The sequence below is a fragment of the Lontra canadensis genome, unplaced genomic scaffold, assembly GCF_010015895.1.
Source record: "Lontra canadensis isolate GAN:19392208 unplaced genomic scaffold, GSC_riverotter_1.0 scaffold2, whole genome shotgun sequence".
In the NCBI taxonomy this organism is placed as follows: domain Eukaryota; kingdom Metazoa; phylum Chordata; class Mammalia; order Carnivora; family Mustelidae; genus Lontra; species Lontra canadensis.
This window is the reverse complement of record NW_022630996.1, coordinates 16,060,807-16,073,018: the sequence shown is the minus strand read 5'-3', so window position 1 is coordinate 16,073,018 and position 12,212 is coordinate 16,060,807. Positions and strand designations below refer to the sequence as shown.

The 12,212-nt window shown below is 40.1% G+C and overlaps 1 protein-coding gene across 2 annotated transcripts in view; it reads right to left on the bottom strand.

Annotated features, from left to right (window-relative positions):
- Nucleotides 1-1,172: 1,172 nt before the first annotated feature.
- Nucleotides 1,173-12,212, bottom strand: part of TNPO3 (transportin 3) — an 82,871-nt gene continuing 71,831 nt past the window's right edge. For both annotated transcript variants that reach the window (XM_032869520.1, XM_032869528.1), the window contains 3 exons: nucleotides 9,902-10,014; nucleotides 3,059-3,150; nucleotides 1,173-1,493 (listed from right to left, as the gene is read on the bottom strand). In XM_032869520.1, the coding sequence (XP_032725411.1) occupies nucleotides 3,090-3,150; nucleotides 9,902-10,014 (174 nt within the window). In that variant the 3' untranslated portion in view covers nucleotides 1,173-1,493; nucleotides 3,059-3,089. The remainder of the gene's footprint in view (nucleotides 1,494-3,058; nucleotides 3,151-9,901; nucleotides 10,015-12,212) is intronic.

Below are 12,212 nucleotides of genomic sequence, written 5' to 3'. Positions count from 1 at the left end.
CGGCTGTTGAGAAAGAATACATACAGCACGTTTCTGTTTAACATGCTCAGGGACCCATGGAAGCTATATGGAAGGATAAAATGTAGCATGAGGAGTTTTAGGGTGAACTAAAATAAAAGATGCCGAAAGAGCCGCTCCCCCGAAATATGAAGGGCCCGTGGCATCAAGGGCAGGGCCCGCCGTCTAAACTCCATCTGCAGCTGTCTCCCAGGTAAGGGCTGAGACTCGCTCACGTTGTCTAGCCATCATTTCAGAGCTCTGAGGCAGTGAAAGGAAGGAGAAACAAACACTGATTAAATTTTAAAAATTTATTGTTTTCTTTTCTTTCCTTTTTTTTTTTTTTGTTGTTGCTGTTGATTTGTTCTTGAGATGGCTACAACACCAGACAGAACAGTGCCCTCAAATCTAATGCCTGTGCAGGGCTGCAACTCCATTAAAACAGTACGATCTGGTTTGGGCTTCCCTCTCCCCCCTCACTCCCCCAACGAAGTCAAATAATTTCCACATTTTTTTTTAGTAAAATACAGTTAGCCCTGTAAACACTTTCCCCCATAATCCCACCCTCTTTTTTGTCTTCTCTCATGTCTGTGGGTGAAAAATTAACTAAAAAACACAAAAATCTTTTAAAAAAACCCTAAAACTCAGAATATACATTTATATCCCACTCACCCTAATTTTGGCTCTTCTCTCCAAGGCTGATGATAACCCAACGTGGATTGGAAATGGACTGAGAGACTGGATAGGGTCAGGGCTGGGAATATATATATGAATTTTGGCCCTGGCAGGTCCCATTATCACTGATGTGACCATGATATAAAACGAACAGGTTCCTCCTTGTCAGAACAACTCTAGAGGTGGGAAGAAATGTTGGGACAGTGGGAGAAATTTCTACTCATTTTTGTGAAAAGAGGAGGGGAAAGGGAAGAAGGGAGGGTGGGAGAGAAAAAGAGGAAAAAATAACAGAAAACCTTAAGAGATGATCCTGACCCTTTTCTTCCAATTGCAGCTATTTCATCTGAATTCCCATTTTCCCTAAGTAAACGGTTTCTGTTTCACAAAAATTTGTACTTTTATTTTGTGTGCACATGCATGTTAGCATGTGTGTGTACGTGTGTGTGTGTGTGTGTGTGTGTGTGTGCGTGCGTGTCACTGCTACCAAGTGAATGTTTCAGTTCTGGTTTTAGTTTAGTTTTCCTTTTTTTCCTTTTATTTCTTTAAAATTATTTTTCCTTTGAAACAAGTTCACCAGGAAACCAGCTCCCCTCCCACCACGCCGGACAGGCCGCAGCCATCTCTTTTTTAAACCGCGCTGATTTTCCCTCACACCCCCAAACAGGAACTCCTCAGGATGGCCTCGGAAGGCTGGAGTCTCTCCCTGTCTGGCGGGACGCTGTGGTGGCGGTGAAGGCCCCTCTGCCACAGTGGAGGTTTCTGATTGTGGGACACAGTCTGGTTTTTGTTTTCTTCCTGTCTTCTAATTAAAAAAGACATTCCTGACAAAAGAGAGAAGACAGTCAATAACTATGCTTCAGAAGATAGTAAACTTCAAAGTCAAGGTAGAAGTTTTCCTATTTGCTCAGGTACCTTATTCAGGCCTCTGCTGTAAGAACTCAGCAAAAAAAAAAAAAAAGTTGGAGTATTTACTTGTGAATCAAGAGCGCTACGGCTCTAATGATATTGTCTGAAGTCCTTCTCTGGGTGTGCTGTGAAACTAGGGTAATATGTTGGGGGTTAAGAGTATGCCAGCAGGTCTGGGCTGCCCACCCCAAACCAACCAGAAAATCTCTATTTTAGTCCATTTAAATTCTGGGGTTTCAGGCAAGTTTTCTGAAGGAAGACTTTGCCTATCATCTAAAGTTTAAAAATCACTGATTTAGTCTGTATGAAAGGGTACTACGTGAAAGCATGAAGTAGAGTAGTTAAAAGGACCGACTCTGGCACCAGAATACCTGGTGTGTGAATTGTGGCCTATCAATTACTGACTGTACATCAAGCAAATCGTTTAACATCCTGAAACCTCTATTCCCCTATACAGTGGAACTAATAATGGTAATAATCCAGAGAACCACCTGAGGATTATCTTAGTTAATACAGGCAAGTACTTAGAACAGTACCTGACACAGTTAGGGCTCCATAAATGTTAGCTATGAGCATCCATAGCTGTCCACCAATAAGCCTATGTGTACCAATGATACCTATTACCGATGCTGCAAAATTCAAGAATCCCAAATGGTATCACTACTCACTAAAGAAGAAAATTTAGAAATAATTTCTGGTGTGAGTGACGCACTGCTGAAGAGGGGCCTTCATCCACTAACACATTAAATGACAGAAGCTACCAGTGAGGAGCTACACATTGAGAACTGCCTCGTGGGAGAATAAATTCCGCCTAAGACCTCTAAAGGGGGTGCGGGTGCTTAAGAAAGCTGCCTTTCTTCTCTCAGTCAAGAAACTGGCACCCACATCCTACTACCCAGTTCTTCCTGTCCTCAGCTAAGATTCCTGCTTTGCTGCAGAACCAGGAGTCAGGAAGCACATGGAGAAAAACTGGTGATCAGGAGCCTTTCCTCTACCTCCTGCCTTGGGCAGAACCTGGCATTTCAGTGTTCTGATAGCAAAAGTGTTCAGAATAATCATCTTTGCTCATTAAATCTAAAAGGTCAGTTTTAGAATGGTGTTACTGTAATCACGGTCTGCTTCAGGTCAGCATTGTTTTCGCCAAAGTAGCCAGGTTAAAAAATACTTGTTTACTAACATACACACTTACCATCCTAAAGTGTAAGTAAGGGGATACGAGGAGGAATTTTTTTTTTTGAGATCTCCTACAATAATAACTTTTCCATGGGGGTGAAGATGGTATCCAGACGCAGCTAACAATCATCTGGCTGCCTGGGCACAAGCAAACCAGGGTCCTGCATTTCTTAATCTGAACAGCACTTTAACTGTTAAGTCTTTCCCAAACTAGCTATAGTACAAGTCCCATGACGAGCATTAAAACCTATGTCATCCCCAAGCGCTCCGAACAGCCAGGGAAAAAGCCGGGACTGTAACCACTCACCTGGGTGACAGGCACAGTGCAGGAGTGTGAGCTATCGAAACAACCTGGTGAAGTCTCTCAAGGCCCAGCAAACTTGTTTACATTCCTCAGCACTAGAAAAAAAAAGGTAGGTTGGCCCCTGATGAGAAAGATACAATATGGTGAAAACACCACAACACTGAGGTCCACTGAGAATTATCCTAGCTCTGCTTGAAGCTCTCTCCATTGTCTCGACTGTTTCTGATCTTTCTGTAACTAAAAGGCAAATATTAACTATTGCATGTGAGAATAATTATAAGCTGATGGTCTCTAAAAAGAGTAGCTATGGAGAAAAGCTGCTTGGGTTTGAATCTTGGCTCTACCACTCTTGGGCAAGTTACCAACCTGCTTTTGTTGCCGCATCTGTTTACCTACCTTACAGTGTTTGGAAGAGTAAGTCAGTTCAACACTTCATTGGGAGTCCCTGACACAAACACAAGAAAGCCAGAAGGCCCAAATAAAAAAAGCAAGCATATTCTACCTAAGGCTGATAACTTTAACTCTATGAGCTGAGCTAACTTAGGTACCCTGGTTCCTCATTCTCTTCCAAAGGCAGATTTTGTTGACCAACCCCATTTCGGCAACTAAGTCTCTATCCGTCATTGATATTCTTCGTTCTTTTGTGTCAGTCTTCAGAGCAGGTTTTGGTAACTGAACATGAAGCTAAGCTAAAAACAGTAGAAGAGGAAGAACTTCCGAATGTGCCCATTCTTCTGTGGCCCTCTCTCTGGCTCAGAAAAATTCAGGGACCAGAGCCTATTACCTAAGATTCAATGTTAGAAGAAAGAGCCTTCTCCTTCTCATAATGTTAAACACCAGGGGAGGAACTGCCAACACTGGTTCCACAGAAAAGTAGGTGAAAGGAGAGCTCTCTCCTTAGTGCCTACATCTAGATTCCCCTACCTATTACAAGGTCTGGAAAAATCATTAAGAACCTTGAATCAGACCCCAGGATTTGATTCAACAGAGTATCCCAGAAACTTTCTCCAGTCTCTCTCCATCCTAAAAATGTAATAAAAATGATAAAGTCTTCTGGTTTTATTGAAATTCTGCCATTTCTGAATTTAACATGCTTCAATACAACCAATACCTTCCCTCGGTCTATTTCCAAATCAATACTGACTATTAAGGAGGCAGTTGGGGGGGCGAGCACAGATCACTCATGCTTCCAATGTCACAAAGGAAGAAGATATATTATCCAAGAGAAGCCACCATGTGGCATGTTATCATAAGGAACTACAACAGTAAGAAACAGTTAAACGTGAGGTAACAATGAAGACTTAAGATTCTACCCATGGTTTAATCCAAAGAGAAATGATAACTCCCTTCTTCACCTCTCTTGTGACACAGGAGAAAAAGTGCTGAAATCAGAATGCAGGTAGAGAGAACTGTGCGAGCCAGGGTGAAAGAGCGGTAGGCTGGCATCCTGAGTCAGCTCAGCTCTGTTCCAGTCCTGTCGGCAACTGCTCTGGTGTCCAGAGCCTCAGCCAAATGATTAATGTGTCCTTGACTAGGCCCAAAGAAATGGATTTAAAAAAACCCAAAAACCAAACTTATAAGCTACAACTATTTTCTGTTTTCCGCCTCAGTCCTTCTGGCATTTATTTCCCATTTCATCTCACTGTATTCGCTGGGGAGCATGGGTGGCTCAGTTGGTTGGGCGTCTCTGCCTTTGGCTCAGGTCATGAATCCAGAGTCCTGGGATGGAGCCCCACATCGGGATCCCTGCTCAGCAGGGAGTCTGTTTCTCGCTCTCTCCCCTGCTCACACTCTATCTCTTGCAATCTCTCTCAAATAAATAAAATCTTAAAAAAAAAAAAAAAAGTTCTAAAAAAAAAAAAAAAGAAAAAGAAAATGGCCACTATTTTTCTAGATTCTATTTTCTGGCTTCTAGTCCCACAACCCCGATCCTTTTGCCATACTTTTGAATACATTTATGGTGATCATCTCGAGCCTCATAATCCTAGTGGTATGCTGAGAAATACAGCCCTTCTCACCTCATGTTCATGGATAATGCAGAATAACCAAGCTCTAACTAACGACATGAGCAAGAAGACACCCCATCCTGGCCTCTAACTCTAGAGTCAGTGCTTCCTTTACTCAACATCTTCTGACCTTGAGATTCTCATGCCGGTGTTAAGAATCCGAGAATAAACATCAACAAAGAGAAATAGGAAATGATGGCAGGATTTCTTCTAGTCATAATTAGTAGTGTTTGGAGAGCAAGAATGATGTTTCAGAATGAAAAACCTCAGCTTTCTTCAAGTTGACCAACGAAAAATGTTAGGGAATTAATTACCAGCACCATTTGAAAAACAGGCTTGGACTTGCTGAAATGAAACTGAACCAGTTTGCCCTCCCTGTTAGAATGGCAAACAAAGCAGCACGTTGAGACAGGAATTACAGGACCTTACAACCAAAAGGGAGACTGAGTCATGCATGGAACAGAGGGTTCAAGAGCAAAACTCGTACTAGAGAAAGAGAATTACTACAAGGAGGTGAGCAATCTCAAAGCTTTTCTCTAGTACCTCGACATTACCTCTTCTGTTCATTTCCCAGCACCGTGTCATCACAGCCTACTACAGGAGGAGCTGCAAAACTTGTTCCACAGTGGGAGATCAAGGAGGCCAGGCTGCCGGTGCACCTTATTTCCCAATATCACAGGGCAAAGATCACAGGTATTTTTGTTTGTAGCCTTGCGTTATTTACGTTCCTTTCTGTGCCACTTAATTTTCCTTAAATGGGGGAATATCCATGACTTTTCAGACTTATTCTACAGTTCTACCTATCATAGACTAGTTCAGATAAGGGAATACAGGTTTGGTGGATACTTATTCTAGAATGTGTGGGTGGTTGCCTTAGAGCTGGCAGGAGACATGCTCCAGCTAGCTTTGCAAATGCATTAACAACATTCCAGCAGGTTCTTTTCCAAGGAGAAAGTTAACATTCACTGATCACCTACTACATACCAAATCTTTAGATTTCCACTTGATATCTCATAATAACCCCTTATGAGTAAGAGAGGTAGTACTAACCCTATTTTACAGATGAATAGGCCAAGGTTCAGCAAGTAGCAAGATTCATGCCAGTATCCCTGACACTAAACCTAGTTCTCTGAGGCTTCTCTCCAGGCTTCCATTTGCTTTAAGGAAATTACAGCCAATATGATCCTGCCCAATACTAGATGGAAAAGAACAAAACAGAAGCAGAAAGAAGCTACTACACTCTTTTCCCTGAGACTGCTTAGAGGTGGAATACTACTACTGGGAAGAGTCACCGTAAAAAAAAGTAAAACAATTTTGTGAAGTCATCCCAGTCAATATACACCTACCTAGAGAAGGGGAAATTCCCTTCTAGCAAAATATATCATGAAAGTAGTCACATGCCATTTTTTTGGTCATGCATGTCACTTGATCTATGGCCAAAAATCAGTTACTTCTGGGACATGAAGTTAAGCCACTTTTAGTAAGCTACAAAATGACAGCACTCATAGGTTTGGAATTTTAACAAATTCTTTAGCAAAATTATTGAAGAGACTCTGGGAGATGAGAAAATAAGCCATTTTGGAAAGTAAGATTAAGAAATTAAGTCTCAGAAAAGATGATCAGTTATTGAACCACCACCTACAATTTATCCCCCCCTTTTGCCCTTTTATTTTTTTAAAGATTTTATTTATTTGAGAGAGATGGCATGTGCGAGAGAGAAAAAGAGAAAGAGCACACACGTGCACAACCAGGGGGAGGGGCCGAGGACAAGGGACAAGCAGTCTCCCCACTGAGCATGAAGCTGAGGAGACTGAGAGATCATGACCTGAGCTGAAGTCAGATGCTTAATGGACTGAGCCACTCAGGCATCTCTCTCCTCTTTTTAAAAACTAGGTCTGGTTTTAATTATAAATGTGTACCACATGCTTAGAAAAAAATGAAAATATTATAGAAAGTTATGAAATAAAACTGAAAGTCCCATCCTGGTCCCAGTTGTCTTCAGAAATTTACTATGCATATATATAACATATATAATAAAACAGCTTTTATTTATTTATTTTTATAACAAGTGCTCTCCATTTTTTTTTTTTTTAAAGATTGTACTTATTTATTTGACAGACAGAGATCACAAGTAGGCAGAGAGGCAAGCAGAGAGAGAGGAGGAAGCAGGCTCCCTGCTGAGCAGAGAGCCCGATGCGGGGCTCGATCCCAGGACCCTGGAATCATGACCTGAGCCGAAGGCAGAAGCTTTAACCCACTGAGCCACCCAGGCACCCCATAAAACAGCTTTTAAAAGTGCAAGCTGGTTTATTTACAACAGCATCAAAAAGAATGTAACATTTAAACTACAAAATGTTGCTGAAAGAAATTAAAGACACCAAAAAAAAAAAAAAAAAAAAAAAAAAAGACCTCTCCTGTTCATGGACTGGAAGACTTAATTTTGTTAGGACATCAATACTACTCAAAGTGATCTATAGATTCAATGTAATTGTTTTCAAAAATCCTGACATTTTTTTTGTGAAAATAGGAAAATATATCCTAAAATTCATATGGAATCTCAAAAGACCCCAAATAACCTTAGACAAGGAACAAAGATGGGGGTCTCACATTTCCCAATTTCAAAATTATTACAAAGCCATAGTAATCAAAACAGTATGGTACCGACATAAAGACAGACATGGAGATCAATGGAATAGAACAAAGGGCCCCAAAATAAATCCCTCACATATATGGTAAAATGATTTTTTTTAAAAAGATTTTATTTATTTATTTGACAGAGAGAGAGAAAGAGAGAGAGAGAGAGGTCACAAGTAAGCAGAGAGGCAGGCAGAGCAAGAGGGGGAAGCAGGCTCCCAGCTAAGCAGAGAGCCTGATGCAGGCCTCGATCATAGGACCCCGAGATCATGACCTGAGCCGAAGGCAGAGGCCTAACCCACTGAGCCACCCAGGGGCCCAGTAAAATGATTTTTAATAAGGGTACCAAGACCATTCAGTGGGGAAAAGAACACTACTGGGAATTCTTTTTAATCCAAAGGAACTGAAAACAAGGTCCTTTTTTTTTAAAGGTGGGGAGGGGCAGAGAGGAGAGAATCTTAAGGAGGCTCCATGCCTAGCAGAGCCAGCCCAACGCCGGGCTTGATCTCACAACCCTGAGATCATGACCTGAGTAGAAATCAAACATTGGGACACCTGACTGAGCCACATAGGCACCCTAAATGCAGGGTCCTGAAGAGATATTTGTATACCCATGTTCACAGCAGCATTACTTACAACAGTCAAGAGGTAGAAGCAATCCAAATGTCCACCAATAGATGAATGAATAAATAAAATATGGTACATAAAGTGGAATGTTATTCAGCCTTAAAAAGGAAAAGAAATTCTGACACACGCAACAGCATAGATGAACCTTGAGAACATTACAGAGAGTCACAAAAGGATAAACACCGTATGATTTCACTCATAAACAGAAAGTAGAGTATGACTGGTGGGGAATGGGAGAAGGGGGAGTTGCTGTTGTATGGGTATAATTTTAGTTTTATAAGATGAAAAAAATTCTGGAAATTGCACAACAGTGTGAATATACTTAACACTACTGAAGAGTATACTTGAGAATAGTTAAAATGATAAATTCTATGTGTATTTTATCACAATAAGAAAGTTAAAAAAATTATCAGGACAAGTTGGGTTATATGATACTGTTATTTTTTCCATTTATAATATACCTTACATATATTTCTGTATCATGACACTTATATTCTTGCTCCTTCTCTTCCAGTGCCTAATCATTTAGTTATACTCTGTTAATCATTTAATCATTTTCTATTAATGAGCAATTAGAGTATTTCCAGTGTTTTTCACTATTACCAAACCTTACTCAACATTCATTCTTGGACCTGTAAGTCATTCCACTACTATATGAATATAAGCCAATGCCTAAAATTTAGGCAAAATTCTAGAGATTCTAGATATATATAAAGGTGTATGAGGGCAAGGTAGCACACAGTTACAAAACACACTTTAACTTGCTACCATTAACACTTAATAGCCATAAAAATCCCATAACCTTTGAGTCAGTGATTGCATTTTAAGGGAAATAGTCAAAAGAAGGAAAAGGCTAGAGTTTTAATATTACCCATAATACTAAAAAAATAACTGAAATGTCTACTAATAGAGGCACTGTATGGAAATTAAGCAACACCTTTTTGGCTATAAAGCAGTAATTAGGAAGACTATGTAGCTACACTTAAAATGGTAACTACATTCACAATAAAAAATATACTAATGTATACTTAACACTTTAACTAAGCTGTAAATAAGCAGCTCATGGACTCAATGCATCTCAGAGAGATATTTTGTTTGGCCTGCAAGAAATTAAACTTCAGTATCTTTAGGCACAGTGAAAATTTTCCAATTCACTGAAGTTTACATCATCTATGTTTTACAACTAATGCTTCACCTATTCACATCTGCGTGCCTGATCCCTGACTTCAGAAAGATAAAGACAGATGCCGCGAGGGGTAGCGGGCTGATGAATGCATTTTTCTTTTGGAAGAAATAATGCTTCCACTTACCCATTAAGACCTTATACCAGTTAATAAATTTGCACAGTAAAACTGATGTACACCTAAACAACATGGTGGTATTTCCCCTCAGATTGGTTTCTAATGTCAATTTGTGCAATTCAATGCTAAACAGACAAACTGTGAATTAATGAAGGCACACAAGAAACATACTCCTGGGTAAATCTGGTATAAGAAACAAAGATATATTTTTTCTGCACACTCATTTCTGTTTATATTTAAAAAAAGCAACAAAACCAGAAAAGTCCCCCATCACTCACCTAGTGACTTGTTTGTGGAAATCTGTAAGTTGTTTGTGTGTCACTGTGACTGCTCCCACGGTTGTCTCCTTTGGCAAACCTTTCAAGGAGTTCTCTAACCATCGACAGAAAGTCTGTGCAAAGAGACAGTAAGAGTTTTGAGAGGAGGCAGGACTTACTCAACTGGACCCTACAAGTAATAACAAAACCTGCAGGCTTTTCTTAGCACCATCAGCTCTTCCAGACTTGGAAGTGAGTAAAAGAATTAACAAAAGCACTTCTATCTTTAGGCCTTCCAACCCTCTGGGGTTTGGAACAGTCTACAAAGGTAAACCTAGACTTCCCATCAAAGGTGTGGCAGGCATCATTTCAGCAAGCCCTTCTCTACCTTAGAAGTGAAGTGTCTTCTGGATGAGACTATTGCTCTGTTTCTGTCATTAAACTTCTGTAATACTTCAAAAATTAAACAGCTGCCAGAAAACTCTAGAGTGTACAGATCACAGGCAACCTACAGCAAAGGTTCAGTACCACAAAGAGTAAGAACAAAAGGTATAGTTAAGTAAACTTGTCAAAGAACATATATATAGTATGAATCGAGGGTCAAAGGATTTTAAGGTCAACTCTCAGTAGAATATTCATATCCAGTCAGCTCCTTTGTGATGCCTGCCTGTTCTCTGGGTCAGAAAATCTTGTTGCTCACTCTGGTTTGCTATTTAATAAAATACTAATGGGGCGCCTGGGTGGCTCAGTGGGTTCAGCTGCTGCCTTTGGCTGGGGTCATGATCTCACGGTCCTGGGACCAAGCCCCACATTGGGCTCTCTGCTCACTGTTTCTCTCTCTTATGCTCCCTCTGTACTCTCCCACTCTCTTTCAAAAAACTAAATTTTAAAAATCTTAAAAATAAATAAATAAAAGAATACTATTGGGGCGCCTGGATGGCTCAGTGGGTTGAGCATCCCACTCTTGGTTTCGGTTCAGTTCATGATCTGATGGGTTGAGGGATCCAATGCTCAACAGGGTGTCTGCTTGGGATTCTCTTTTTCTCTCTGCCCCTCCCCCGACTTGCATACTCTCTCAAATAAATCCTTTTTAAAAATGTTGTAAAAGAATATTATTTATATCTAAGCATAATCTCTTTATGCCTTTTAAATGCACAAAAACTGTCTACCCATCCTTCCCCCCTTCCTTCCTCTTCAAACTAAAAATCAAATCTAGAGACTTCCTCTGGGTTACTTTCAGTTGAACCCTTCTTTGAGCTAGCTCTAATTTTCCATGCCTTTCTTAAGTAGGGTGTACACTTTGGTTGTAGTTTTCAGCAATAAAATAACCTTTACAACTAAATTGTTTTATATTATATATCCCGTTATGTTAATTTATGGTAACAAACCAGAGCAAAAGTAAATATTACATTATAAATGCTTAGGAAGTACTGCATAATTCTCCAAATGTTGCCCCCCAAGGAAGACAACACTCTACTAAGACAAACACGGAAGGGCAAGAGATTCAGGAAGAACCCTTACTTGATACAAGTTTTGGCATCCAAAATAGCCTGTGAGTTAACTACAATGTAGCCCCAAACAAGAACATTAAGAAATGAAACTAAAAAGCAAAATTAATCAGCTAGCACACAAAGGAATCTCAGAAATCTGGTTGAAAACATGAATAAATTTGCCACAGATGGGTATCCAACAAAGAAGTAAGGGTTTATTTATTTTTTTAAAAGATTTTATTTATTTGACAGAGATCACAAGTAGGCAGAGAGCCAGGCAGAGAGAGGAGGAAGCAGGCTCCCCGCTGAGCAGAGAGCCTGATGCAGGGCTTGATCCCAGGTCCCTGGGATCATGACGCACGAGCCAAAGGCAGAGGCTTTAACCCACTGAGCCACCCAGGCGCCCCAGAAGTAAGGGTTTAAATAGTATATTCGAGTCATGTGACAAAGCTGATATGCCATCTTCTATTGAAAAAATCTCTGTGTTCACTTTTGAAAATGGCATGATTAAGAAAGTGCTCAAGAATGAAAATTTTCTTTCAGCCTTCTATCCCTAGAATTTCAGTCAGTTTACAGGGTATGGACAACCCGTATTTATATAAAAGTTCCTCTACAAAAGTTCGGTTGTAAGCTAATGTTCATAGAAAACAATCACTTTAAAACTGCTTGACACCCATTCTGTGGGTATCTATCTATATAGTAAACACTTAAAAGCCCATGGCTACCTGGTTTCTGTTCCTGCCTCAACTTGCTGTTCTAATTTTCTTCCTCTGTTAGCACTTAATCTTATGTTTACAAATTAAGAATATTTTTATTTTTATTTTTTTAAAGTTTTTTTTCTT